Source organism: Taudactylus pleione, unplaced genomic scaffold (assembly GCF_031769625.1).
Source record: "Taudactylus pleione unplaced genomic scaffold, aTauple2 ptg000093l, whole genome shotgun sequence".
NCBI classification, from domain to species: domain Eukaryota; kingdom Metazoa; phylum Chordata; class Amphibia; order Anura; family Myobatrachidae; genus Taudactylus; species Taudactylus pleione.
In genome coordinates this window covers 5,711,259-5,726,025 of record NW_028284495.1, presented here as the reverse complement: position 1 = coordinate 5,726,025, position 14,767 = coordinate 5,711,259, and the positions used below count along the sequence as shown (strand labels likewise).

At 41.6% G+C, this 14,767-nt stretch overlaps 1 protein-coding gene across 1 annotated transcript in view; it reads right to left on the bottom strand.

The window, feature by feature from the left end:
• The window catches only part of RB1CC1 (RB1 inducible coiled-coil 1), a 132,548-nt gene that overhangs the window by 80,169 nt on the left and 37,612 nt on the right, over nucleotides 1-14,767 (bottom strand). Inside the window, exon 7 of the mRNA XM_088469541.1 lies at nucleotides 13,140-13,310. Within this exon, the coding sequence (XP_088325667.1) occupies nucleotides 13,140-13,310 (171 nt within the window). The remainder of the gene's footprint in view (nucleotides 1-13,139; nucleotides 13,311-14,767) is intronic.

Here is a 14,767-nt window from a genome sequence, read left to right as displayed (position 1 = left end):
ATAAGTGATAAGTGGTGATGCCCTGAAGTGGCCCAGCCAGGCTTTTCTGGACATTCCCGACAAGAGGTGACCTGGACAGTGGGGGGCAGGCCCATATTTTTGGCCAAATTTATGCTAACAGCCTTCTATATGATATTAATTTGTAATATATATTTACATTTTGATTAGTAATGATTGCATAGTGCATCTGCATCCATTTGTTTCTATGCGTAGTGCTATAAATCTCAGCAAGATAGCACCTCTCATTACATTAGGGTGTGCAGTCTAGAGCCACTCTCCTTGAGTCTAATCGATTATTTGTATTATCTACTTCTGTGACATTTTGTGTGTACATACATTTCTTCTTTATATCTGATGTCCACTTAACAACCGCTTGATTATTCTGCATTTATCTTATCCTGCTGCCCTCTATCTTATACCTTAATTTCAGATTGTGGCCCACACCTAAGCATTAATCTGATTTAGTAAATACAGGGTTGGTTTTGCGGTTTAAATTATTACCACTATAAATCTAGCTGCTAAATCGCCAAATGACTGCAACTCACAGACCATTACATTTGGGCAACTCATCCATCTATCTAATACTTTCCTACACTCTCTCATTACATCAGTCTCAAGTTCTCTACCACAACCGATTCATCCTCCTTTTCCTTTATTCCCTCGCTCAATCACTATTGATATTTGTCACTCGCTCTAAATCCTTTTTTGAACAAACTTCTTACTTCTCCCAACCACACTCTTGCACCCCTTCAAGGTCTTCAAAATAATAATCATTAATGTTGATATGTAAGGCACCACAATGCTTGCAGCACCAGACTGTGGGTAAAACAAGGTAAATACAACGTAGGGACATATGAGGTAGAGAAAATACTCCAGACATGAAAACAAAGGGTAGAAAGTGCCCTGCTCCAGAGACAGCTTACAATCTAAAGGGAAAAGGGTACAGCGGAGAAAGTAAATGCTGTGTGAGATTGGGACTGGTGTGAGGGTGCATTAGTGTGGATACAATGGTGGGGGCAGCATAAGCTCCAATATGGAGATGGGTTTTCAAAGACTCTTTAAACATGTTAACACTGTGTGAGCCCGAGTGTGTGTGAAAGAGCATTCTATAGCTGGGCAGAGGCACTGGAGAAGTCTTGTAGGCAGGAGTGAGAAATGGTTCCCAGAGACGAGTCAAATTGCACATCAGACATAGGGAGACTATTTCATGATGAGATTTGAGCTCTCTGAAAGGGCTTTTATGTTGGACGAAAAACATTAATGGGATTCAGGAGGACAGGGGGGAGCCAGCGTAGGGATTTACAGAATGGTGCAGCAGGTAAGGAGGGGAGAGAGAGGATGATCGTTATTGTTGCACTGTATAAATCATTAAGACACAACAACAGTGAATGTATTACAGTATTTCCGGTTTTTCATAGTGTAGCACTTAACACCATCCATCGTCACATGTTTCTGTCATCTAGCACTTACAGATCCCCTGCTTCTGTGCCACACTACTCCTGTTATCCAAAGTCAGCAATTCCAGTAACTACAAGCCATGCTCCATGGGTATTAATGGCTAAATGTCACTTTATCCATTCGTATAGGTGGAGAGCAACATTTTTGTATCACATGTACACACCCTTTCCCACCAAAGCTAAGCTGTAACTGAGCACTGATCCTGTGTATGAATCTGCCCAAACGTACAAAGTATTTCTGGTAATTAGGATCTTTAAACTGGTGACCCAGCTTCTGCACTGACCCAAAGTCATTTAAAATGGCAAGTCTTTATTGCACAGCATGATGGCCAGCATAGTATAAACACTTCAGTTCTGTCAGGAAGATTATTATATAGAAATGTAAAAGTTTTGAGATGCATGTCCAAAAATGGACATCATGTTATTTAAAATAAATGCAGTGGTGTTTAATATCACTATAAAGCTGAATATTGTACACAACTTAAAAATTGTAGATATAATTAAACTGAGCAAATACTGTATATTCAATATGGTTAGATTTAAAAAGGGGATACATGAACAACCCAAGATATAGGAATAGGATCATCTACTGTGATCTACAATTCTAGTTCATTGATTTCAGCAAATATTTTTTAGACAAGAAGAACAAGGATCAAATAAATACAGGGACAACAATTGAATACTGACCACCTCTTACATAATCCCAATGAAGGACAGTAAAATCAGCATGTATATATTTGGAGAATTTTAAGAATAGTTTCTATATGTAAGACAACTTGTTTTTGGTTTAGCGTGGTACCATTTAATCAATGTCACTAACAGTGCCCTCAGGTACAGTAAAGAGTTTGCTTAACCCGCTCCCCAACAGCAGCATAAGGACACCAAGAGACTAAGGCCCTCATTCAGAGCCTCTCGCTAGCGGCAGTACGCTCGTTCCGAGCGATGTTCGCACATCTGCGCATGCGTACGGATCGTTATACGCATGCGCGAACCAGTCAGTGCGGCCGAAATTCATGTGCTCGCAATATAGCAAATGCCTGCTATTTTGAGTGACAGAATGAGGCGTATGTGGGTGGTAACAGGGGAAGGTGCTTGAAAACGGGGAGTGGAAATCCGAACGCAGGCATGCTTAAAGGTCAAAACGGGCGTTTTATGGGTGTGCATAATTAATACAGCAGCGTCATTGACCACGTCACTGGGTTATTTTATAGCCAGAACTGCTCGCAAGATTGTGGTAGCAAAAACCAACCACAAGAATAGCGAGCAGTTCATACGCTGGTCGATGTACTCGATTAATCTAATAAATAGCGGACATGACGTATGGTGCGAGCGGCCAGGGGGCGTTTTTAACAAATAAACGAGCGTATGTTTTGCTCGCTCGTTCAGACTTAGAGGTGTGAACAGACTGCAATTTGCGAACGGATCATTTGAATAGCACCCCTTGTTTTTGAACGAACGGCTCTGAATCAGGCCCTAAGTTCAGCTAAGTTCAACTCTACCAACTGGCCCTGTCCAAAGTGTGCATATATACAAAGACACTATTGTATGCCCTACCTCTATTTGAGGATAACTATACTAAAGGGGGGTATCCACTAGACGATAAAGTTGAACGATTGAACGATAATGATAAAATCGTTTGATAATCGTTCGATAATCGTTCAAACATCGTTTGCAAATCGTGCAGTAATTGTTTCTAACGATGTATGATGCGCGTTCCCGCTGGTCGTTTGATCGTCTCCTCCATCGACTGAACATGCAGGTCAATTTCACTTGATTGCTTACAAATCGTTTACACATCGTTTACACATCGTTCACGCTGAACGATCAAACGATGAACCACTGTCTGCCCACTATAGCTGAAAGCTCTCAATCAGTGATTAAAACAACATAGTTTATTGTTAGATCTTTTGCAAATCGTTTGCAAATCTTTTGCAAATCTTTTGCATATTGTTCAGAGTGGAAGGTCATATTTCAAGGGAAACTTCAAGGCAAAATCGTTAAGAGGTTGGACAGGGATAAAATCGTCTAGTGGATGCCCCCCACTACTAATTGGGACTGCGATCAACATTATTAATTGAAGAAGATAATCTACATAATGTGTTGACATCTGTTATATTGGTCCAATTTTTTAAATGCTGTATATGTTGTATACCAGTATTAGCCTTGTAGAAAGCTACCCCTATATGTTAATATTTTAAACACTGTTACATAAATACTTTTTTAAAATAAATTTATAACTACTTTTGAATACCAGTGGTGTGGCGCATTTAAAATTGTATTCTATTATTCATTATATATTTTATGTGACCATTTTTAAATGTGTTTATTTATATTAGACAGTATTGTGCGCTAGGAGTGTAATGGAGCATACACACTAGACGATATGCTCCCTGAGCGATATCGTCTAGTGTGTCCCTGGCAGGGTGTGCTTAATGTCGTTCAAGACTTTTGAGAGTGTTCTTTCAAAAATTAAAAAATATGGCTTTTTGAGAAAATCTAAATTTTAAAAATGTTTCTTTTTTATTGTTATTGAAACATACTGATGTGCTATATATAATATAAAAGCCCATAAAACAAGGTTTAAAATGAGACCTTGCCCAACTCTAAAGCTCAATTAGGTTAGCTGCAAAAGCAATTTAAAAAGACTGTTCATATCAGCCTAAGACTTTTAATGTATATTCACACCCAAGGAATCAATTTCTATACCAAATTTCATTACAATCTGAAATGGTCAGGTTGAAACCCTGTGTTGATGTGGTGTGGAATGACCCTGTAGTTCTCTTAGAATACTTCATATTAGTTCTACTTAACAAAAAGACTTCTGCTTAGCATGCCTCAATCATGACTTCAGTATTACATAAATAGAATCGCTCATCTGTAAAGGAGAGAGGGATAAAGAAGAAGGAGCAAAGACTATATAGGCGTCTCTGCAGGTATTTTACAGTGAATACAAAGGCTCATATTTCATCCTTCAGGGGAAGCAGCATAAAGAAATTATATTAAAGCTGAACTCAAAGATAGGAGCTATTAGGCTTACTGCTTTTAAATGAATGCAGAGGAAGGGGGAGCGCCATAAGAAAAACATCTCAAGGATATAAAAGAGATTGCGTCTTCCGATTTGTCTTCAAACGCACGACCCATGGAATTCTGAACAAAAATGGGTGCATCGAGTAGCCTCCAGTGTTTGGATGAACGGTTCCATGGGTACATTATTCACGCTGCCTGGGGTTTGTTTTAAATGTGTTGAGTAGATGAAAAAAAAACCTGGGCCCAAATCCTACTCACATGATTTTAAAATATCACATTTTATTTTTAAAGTTAAAAATAAAAAAAAATACTTAATTTTGTTGAATATGGAACCCAGCATGTTTGAAATATTCCTTTAATCTGAACTACTGTATTATTTTCTGTGCACTGCAACAATTAGAAAAACAACTGAAAGTCACGTTGAACATTATTTAGTTGATAATTTTTAATAAATATATATTATGGCTCTTTACTTGAAAAAAGCTGTACTCCCTCTTGTGAAATCCTATACATATTCCACACTATTATAATGACTTTGCCTCTAACACAGATCATCATCATTGGTACAAACATTATTTTACATAACAAATGTCTAGCAACCCATTACCAATAGTTTGTTACTAACCCGGCCAGGCATATTAGTGCATCCAAGTGCTGGAGAAGTTGGAAATTGCTACAGCAAACACGTATAGTAATGAGCACTATACTATAATATTATTACCATAATGAGTGTCATTCACTTTGCACTAAAATACTCCACCACACAATTCTTAAGGTGCCCACACACATAGCGATATTTTACACGATCTGGCTGATTCCGACGAATCGTGACGACAGATTGTGTAAAATATGGCCAAATCGTGAGGAAATCGTGAGTCCTAACTCACGATCACGATGCGATGCGCGTCCCCGCTGGTCGCACATCGCATCGTCAGATCTGCCGTGCAGTAGGGCAGATCTGACAATCTGGGACAAAATGCTCTGGGGAAAAAAAAAAAAAAAGTTAAGAAGCGCGATAGATCTTATGCTTTTTACTCCTACTAATCGTGTGTAGGAGCTGCCGGGGGAGAGTTCAGGGGAAATCGCACACATCGTGGGATCGTGTGCAGGTCGGTATGTGTGTGGGCACCTTTACATAAGAGCATTGTGCAAATAGAACCCTAAAGTTGGTAAAAAAAAAAAAAACACTTTGCAAAAAATAGAACAAGATATTAAAATCAAATGTATTTGTTGGTTACTGGTACTGGGGGTAAATACAGGTGGTAGCCTAGGGATTTAACAGCCCTATTTTCTTGCATAATTTATCTGTAATTAACACATAGAATCTGGGAAAAGTTCCCAGACCTATGTGTCAACCCACTATTTGCACCAGATAACAGGCTAATTTACGCGTATATCTTTTTGGGTCTGGTCAGACCTGAAAACAATACGCATTAAGTGCAGTGCTGCGGGCTGACTTCGGCAGTGACTTGCCATGAGGTAAATGGCTGGGGAGGCTCTGGCTAGTATCAGAGCCAGATTAACAGATACATATATGAACCTGAGGGTTCATGTGGGCATTAGACAAAAGTGCAGCAGTATATAATGCTGGAAATTAGGTGTGTTTTAATCAGGGATGTGCGGAAAAGGTAGACAGGGGGAGGCAGAGCCTCACCTGCCATACACTTTTTTCTCCAGAGTTTTGACTGTAACAATGATTAGAATAATACTGTACAAAGAAGATATTTATAATATTTTTTCTTATTTTTATAGTCAAAACTCTGGAGTATACCCAAGTATAACAGGACAGGCTCTATCTCAGTGACTGCACATCACTGGACTTCGGGGCAAAGTAGATAGCTCCAGGGGATAAATTAGCTCGCTGTAAATTACCGTGGCTAATTGAGTTCCCCCATAATGCACTATAAATTAATTTAAGTATGTTAACTGCCCTACTTAGGTGCCTTTTTACTAAACAGCATTTTCAGCTCCTTTGCTGCAATACCTGGACTGTATCTGCGGCTTTCATTAGAACCATAAAACAAGAATTTATACATATTTCAAAAACACTGTTGGGGAGATGGATCAAGCCCTCTACATAATGGAGAAGTGGACAAGTGGAGTTGCCCATAGCAACCAATCAGCTTCTACTGTACCTATCATTTTATAGAATGTACATAATAAATGCTACCTCAAAACTAATTGGTTGCTATGAGCAACTTCTCCACTTTTCTACTCTTTAGAAGGCTTGACACATACAGTATATTTGCTTGGCTAGCTTCATGTTTTTTTTGGGACCAGAATGGGACACAAGTCAAAGTGAAATTATAGAGGCGGCAGTACTGTAAAGCGCTATATATGTCTACAGAGAGCTCTGTAAAACAGAACAATCAAAAAATAGTGTGAGAAAAACTATTTCTCATAGCAACTGTGCTGATTTTTGTGTGCCGCTTACAAGCTTTTGCAATGCACCAAGGTACCAATGTGTGATCCTAGGAACAAAAGAAGAGAGTCCTATCACTTTGTTATGCACAGATAGAGCACATGTGAAAATGTCACAGGCCCTGCTTTATAATTCAGTGTGACATGTGAAAACCTGTGGTGCACATTTTCCACTTGTTTTGCACTATGAGCATAGCCTTATAATGAGTACTGGTACTTCTGTTCAGAGAAGAGGTGGCAGGATAGGAGGAAAATAAGGATATCTATAATTTTTGATGGATAAAAGTAGATTTCTGTGCTTACCTGTTAAATCCTTTTCTTCGATTCCATAGGCGACACATGCTTTACGCTGAGTATAGGTTGGTTGGTTGGAGTCCGGGAACCACACAGTTAAACTTGTTTAGCACAGCCCAGACTCTCCCTCGCCATATACCCCGCCCCCAGCCACAGGCACCTCAGTTTAGTTATCAAGCCTAAAACCAGGGGCGAGAAGGAGGAGAAGGAAGATCGGCACACATTCAGGTCCATACACACAAGAAATGTGAAAAGGAGAACCGGAAGCAAAGCAAAGCCCCGGCAGGTCAGGTGCGTCAAGGTGGGCGCCCTGTGTCCCCTATGGAAACGAGGAAAAGGATTTAACAAATAAGCACATAAATTTCCTTTTCTTCTTCCTCCATAGGGGACACAGGCTTTACGCTTGGACGTCCCAAAGCTATTCCCCTAAGGGAGGGGATGCTCCTGAGCTGTGCTGAGAACTCTTCCCCCAAAAGCCGCATCAGGGGAGGCCAGGGTATCAGAAATATAGAACTTTAGAAACGTATTGGCAGAGGACCATGTGGCCGCTTTACACAGCTGCTTCGCAGAAGCACCATGTTGCACTGCCTACGAAGTTCCCACCGACCAGGTTGAATGAGCCATCACCATGGCCGGTGCTGGAATATCCGCCGCCACATAAACGTGGCGAATAGTCAACACAGATCCATCTTAGTAGCCAGCCAGCCCCGTTTGTGAAAATAATACAGGACAAAGAGAATCTGCCCTACGCAAGTCCTTTGTCCTGTCCACGTAAATCCGGAGCTCACACGACATCCAAAGAAGCCTCCTCCGGTGAGGAATCCGGAACCTGAAAAGAATGAACCACAGCCTTTGATTGATGTGGAACTTAGAAACAACTTTAGAAAAGTAGCCTAGTCGTGTCCGAAGGGTAGCTCCGTCCTGGTGAAAGATTAGAAACTGAGAGTGACAAGATAATGCGCTCAAGTCCGACACCCGCTATGACATGGAGGAAGACAGTCTTCCAGGTAAGCCAACAAATGTCTACAATGTCAAAGGGCTCAACTGGCGAAGACTGAAGGTCCCGAAGAACCAGAGACAAATTCCAAGGAGCCACCGGTGGTACAACCGGAGGTTGTACGTGGAGGACACCTTGAAAACAGGAAAAAAGTAAAAATAAAATACAAGTTAAACCTATGAAGCTGTTAGTACAGCTTCCACATTGTGCCCTCTGCAGGCACCAACACAAACCTGAGGTGGCTGGGGGGCGAGATATAGGGGGAGGGGGGAGTCTGGTGCCTGGACTCCAACCCACCAACCTATACCCAGCGTAAAGCCTGTGTCCCCAATGGAGGAAGAAGAAATTAAGTTTGGTAAAAAACAACTTCTGGCTGGACAATTCCTTTAAGAATTATTCATAAAACAACGATCAATGTTAAATTCTTTACAGACTATGATTTAGAATGCCACAGTGATTGTATCATTGCCTACCAGGATTAGTCAAAAATGGCACGACCACAATTTAGAAACCATACTATATTAAGTACTATGATCATGCCTATAAAAATGCCCAAGACAAATTCTTAAAATTGTTTATGTAACGACTTCTTCAACTAGATGATGAATCACATCAATACTTTGTGCTACGCTTGTCTGCAATCACTCAAACACTGTGCAGCAGAAGTATTTTTACTTGATCATCACCATTTATATGTCAGAAATTGTATCCTTGGGGCCTTTTCGGATGGTGTTACTTTGTTTCAAGAACAGTTGTGTGGACTATCTAACAAAAATGTGGGGAGCATGTGCATTTCAGAGTTCTTACACGCTTAAATGGCATGGATCAGAGTGATATAACTAACAGCCATCATTGGAGATACCAATAGTAATGGTTCAGGCAAAATGTACTGTATGTCATAGTAAGCACTGTAGTTACCAGCAAAACCACTCCAATCTCTTTGGTTTTAAAACACTTTTACCAAGTTTCTGCCATTATATATGTATCTAAAGTGGTTTTCTCTTTGATGGCTGAAATGAACAGTGTTACAACATGGAAAGCCCGTTCCCTAGACATCAGATTACAATTGCTTGTGACAAAGCCTACAGAGATTATTTCCCATCATACAGTGCACATCTCTCTTGAAGGTTATCAGAGTAATCTGCAAAGCATTTGCTTTACTCTTTTAGATGCCTTCCCACAGGCATTTTGTCCGAGGGAGCATGTGCCAGGTTCCCTCTTGCGCCAGCACATTTTCAGTGAGGACTGTGGCATTGTGCTACTACGCATGAGCATTCCGCAGACATTGCATTAACCTGCATGCAAACGTCTCTGGGAAAATGGTGCTGGCCTAAAGGTAAAAATATTCAATAGGGGCAAGGTGCAGTTTGGGTCCCCTTGATCCATGGGCACTTACGGTATTATAGATACAAAATTGAGTCTGCTGTCTTGTGCTGCATATTGGCACAACTCCTGATTCAAACATATGTAACAAATGAAAATCCTAACACTCCCCATTCTGGAACACATCAATTATTAAAGCAGTTTACTACACTCTCCACATAAGAAGACACTGCAATGAAAACATTTTAATCACTCTCCTCCAATGGTTTTATTGTACTCTCAACTGTTGCAGCAATGTATAAGAGAGCAAAAGAGAGAGGGGGGGAGTAAGTGGGGGATGGAGGGGTACATAGGGAGGGAAAGAGAGAGAGAACGGACAGGAGGGAGAGAGAGAGGAATGGGTATGAAATACCGGTGGCTGGTTCAAATCCCGACGCTGGTAGCCCGATCACTGAAGATCCGACAGGGGTGCTAAGTATTCTATCCCTGCTCCTCTACCCCCCTGACCCTAACCCTCACTCTTTGGTGCCTAACCCTAATCCCCCCTAGTGCCTAACCCTAACCTCCCCTTACCACACCCGAAACCTAAACTCCCCCGGGGTGTCTAACCCTAAACCCCCCTCTCCATAGCCTAACCCTCCCAGGGGGGTGCCTAACCCTAATCTCCTCCCTGGGGTGCCTAAACCTAACCCCCCTCCCCCATCTCCGGGTAAACTACGATACCAGGGTCCGGACGTTCGGGATTCCGGTGTCCGGCGTTCTGGCGTAACTACAACTTTAGCCCTGAAGCAACTGAAAGATGAGCTTACACTAAAGACAATATAGAGCTTTAACAGTAATATATGAATGTCTTGTATACTACGATAGTTGACCCTGTCATAAATTATACCCAATTTGGCAGCACCCTGAAGGCCTCCCTGTGTTATGACATCAGGAAAAATGACTGGCCAAGTAGATAAAATGTGGGTGATTAAGAGAGTCATGAAAATATGTAAAATTTCTGAAGCTTGATGAGAGATGTCAGGATGAATTCTTTACAGGGTCATTAACAAAATTTCCTCATGTATAATCGGATCTTAGTTACAGCTCCTAAATGTGCTTAAAGCTCTTGCCTGTACATTAACATTGTCTAAGCATTTTATCTTATCCAAGTTGGTATATACAGGAAAAACAAAGCAATACTTAGCACTGCAGCTGAATTTCCAAATGCCAATATCCATCATTAAGAAAATACATTAATTGTATGAGTATTAGACAGCTTGGTACATGACAAGTCTTTTATTAATCCTGTCATAATCGATAGAGGAACAATTTTTATGTTAGGCTGGTTTCTCCAGAAGTAATTATTTCAAGACATAATGTAAGGTGTCCTTTGGCTGCGTATTGGAACTATATACGGGATGTAGTCAAGAAGCCGGCGGTCGAAATGCCGACCTCCGACCTCCCGACTGTCATTTCCCGGTACGGGAAGAATGATAGGCATTGAAATCCCGATGCCTATCATTATCAAACCCGCCGAAATCCCAACGCCTGGCATACCGAACAAAGGTAAGCCGGGCGTCACAAACGGACAGCCAAGGGGGGGGGGGTTAGGTTTAGGGGCTCCCGGGGGGACTTATTGTTAGGCAGCCCCCTCGGGAGGGTTAGGTTAGGGTGAGGGGTGTTAGGGTTAGGCACCTCACCGGGAGGGATAGATTTAGGGTGCGGGGAGGGGGGGGCTAGGTTTAGGCACCACTGGGGGGAGGTTAGGGTTAGGCACTAGGGGGGGAGGTTAGGGTTGGGGGGGGGAGAAAGTTAGGGATAGCTTACTTACCTGCCCTGTCGGGATCTGCGCTGTTCGGACTGCCGGCATTAGGATTTGAACCGCCAGGCTCACGTTATCCATACCGATCCCTTATATACACATACATATACTGTATGCAGCATTTCCAGTCTTTCTGTAAATTGTAATTGTACCAAAAATGGTCCTATGGTCTTAGATAACCATAGGACCATAAACATTGGAAAAGATTTTTCTCTTGATTTATATAATTGGACATTTTTAATTTTATTATACCAGCTAAGGGAAGAAGAATCATAAGAGGCCCAACTTTTTTCAATAATAATCTCATTGTAAATTGAATCTACAGATGTGTCCTCATACACCTAGCCTCAATACGTCATGTAGCGCAAGACACCTGGCCGCCAAGTCCTGTGTAACTCGGCTTGAACTGAGCGCCTTTTTCGCCTGAAAATATGTCTTATTTGTAATGTGATGCAACAAACCGCTTCACGAGATTGCACGGATTAATGTAATAACTACTGAATTGATTTTCATGATTTTGGAGTGGAAACTCCTAGAAATAACCAGTCAAGTTACAGCTGAGCAATAAAAAAAACAAACAGTATTGACAACATCAATGCAAGAGACAGGTGTGGCACCATGCGTGCGGCCGGTAAGGGAGAGGTGTTTTGGGCCCACATTTACTTTAATAGGAAAGGCTACATAGCAGTCTGTGCACAGGGCACACAGTGACAATGGTATAAGTGGTGGGTGAAGGCGGTGTTGTCACCAGTCTGTATAGCGCTGATGGTCACGTGGGCGACTCCCGCGACAGGACCCCTATGCAAAGCAATACAACTAGAACACCTCAAATAAAAAAAAATGTTTGTACAAGCAATTTCATTGTGGGCAAAGTTGCGGGCAACAGCTAGTTAGTAAATAATGTAACAACAACTAGCACTTCTTCAACAGACTACAACTATACACTGCTGACATAACAAAATGATGTTGGCTACAATGGTATCGCCATTTTCTAGTGCATTTATAGGCTGTACTCTGATATTGGTTCAGGTAACAAAATGGATGCCTCCAGTATATGTTGGAGACAGGTTGAAACCATGTTAAAACTCTGTGCAGTTACTGATCATGGTATCTAGTAGGATGAAACCAGCACATCTGAGTTGAAAGAATGGCTCATAGTTTGTATAAACTATAAAAGTGACTGTGTTGCCTGAACAGCTTTTACATGGCCATTACAAGACAAAATGTGAATAAATAGCGTTCCCGCTAGGCTGTTTTAGCGGGGCGCGGCGCCCTGCCCTCCTTCTGGAGGGCAAAAAGCACCCTGCCCTCCAGGAGGAGGGCAAAAAGCGCCCTGCCCTAACAGCCTGCGGGAGCCGTTCTCACCTGCGGGACGCAGTGTCCTGCGGGTGGACAAACATGCGGTGACCAGGTCACCGCCGGAGAATAGACGCCGGGCGCATGCGCCCGGCGTCTATTCTCCCTTTCTGCAGCACTTGGGGGCTGCCCGGCATGTCCGTAAGCGCCGGGCACGCCCCCAAGTATGACGAAAAGGGGGCGCGCGCACAAGATTGCCCTCTCTAGCTCCGGCGCCCTGCCTGCCGCCGGAGCTAGAGGGAACACTAAATAAATATTTGCATTTATTGACAGAGTTTAAAAAAAATTATTATTTGGTTCTGTTCTTCACGGTTATCGACGACTGATTGCTTTCTGAAAGTTATTACTACATTTAAAGATTTAACCAGTTTAGAATAAATACCAGAATTTTGCCATTGTGCAAATTATTCTGAATACATTACAAAGAAGTAGAGGTCAGTCTGCTTATGTATGCACTTACCTGAGCAAGTTCTTTTTGTTCATTAACCAACCTACTGCAGCCAGCAATCATCTGATCCAGTGCATACAGCCTATCTTCAAGCCCCTTAATGGCTTTCATGTTTTGATTATCCAATTTGGCAACATTTTGACGGCATTCGGCCAAGAATGGCTGAATTATTCGCGGATCCAGCTGCAATTTTCAAAACACAATGTTATTTTTTAGTGAAGACAAAACATGATAAAAGAGTTTGGCATTTCACATTTTCAAAGAATATGTAAAAGATATAGGAAAGCATTAACATAATCTGTGACAATACATGAAAGTTTTAATTATTAGTATTTAACATATTAATAGAATGCAAAACAGAATCAATAATGTATACAATTTGTGATGTTTTTAATACCCTGACAGTACTTTAGTTAGAATTTTGTGATCATTTTAAAATGAACCATTGATGTCTGAAGAGTATGGGGTTGATGCTGAGCGAGTACTAGCCCAATTGGCATAGTGTATCTTGCATGAATATGGACTGTGTGTGCCCAGCGGCATATGTGCCCATGCAGATTTGTGAAATTCTATGTTTCCATGTGCCTGAAAGGACGGAACGGGGCGTTCTAATGTAGGACAAGTACAGTATGGGTGGACAGGGGAAGGTGCAAAAAGCAGGCGATGATGGCCCACAGCACCAGTAAAACGCTTGGCTGTTTGCGGATGCTCCGCTGACACGGATTGGTGGTAAAGTCACCACTTGGGCATAGATTATGCTTTTGTGACCGAGTGTAAGCAAATTTCCTTTTAATTTTTTTTTGTGTATGCGAAAATGGGGAACTTATTCTGCTGTATTAGAGAAGATGTTGTAATGTAACTGATGCCCAATAGCAATTGCATTTGTTGCATATAAAATAAATGCTTTATAACATACGGTAGGTGCAAATGGGACGTGCCTGTCATTTGCGCCTGGCGTAAGGCAGGTGCTTGTGTTACTCTTAGCAACTGGAACGCATCTCATGCCCTGCATAAAAGTGGAAATACACTTTATTTGCATTTGGCTATTTCAAACGTAATTGATGGTAATTTGCAGCAAACTCTCCATCAGCCCAGAGATCTCAAATTGTTCAAATAAACGGTGGATTTAATTTGTGAATTTTTTTTTTATGAAAAAAAATCCTTAGAATAGCGGCACACTTGTGTTTTTTGCACCTACTTATGGCTCTACGTTGCCAATGAAGTAATACTGGACTCATGTAACTGATACACCCTACAGGTGCAGTCAGTCTATTGGAAGAGATCATCCAGACCTGAGAACTAGGCACTCCTCTAGGTAGTCTAATGTCCTCCTCTTTCTCTTTGCTTATTTACTTAGTTGGTACATATTCATATTACATTTTGCCTGTGGTGTATGCAGCTAGAACCCTTGTCTCTACTGAAATTACTGATATTCTCAATCCCCTGTACTTAACCACACTGTACACTAACTAAGGACACACCAGGTGAATCATTTCAACCACCTGGTGCCACCACCCTCCCGAGTTCATCTGTTCCTTTTGAGCACCTGCCAGAAAATGAGGGTGGGGTGGACTGAGAGTGCCTGTAGCTTGTTATTGGTGTTCCTGCTCACATATCACCCCCTCCACTAAAAGTTTTTC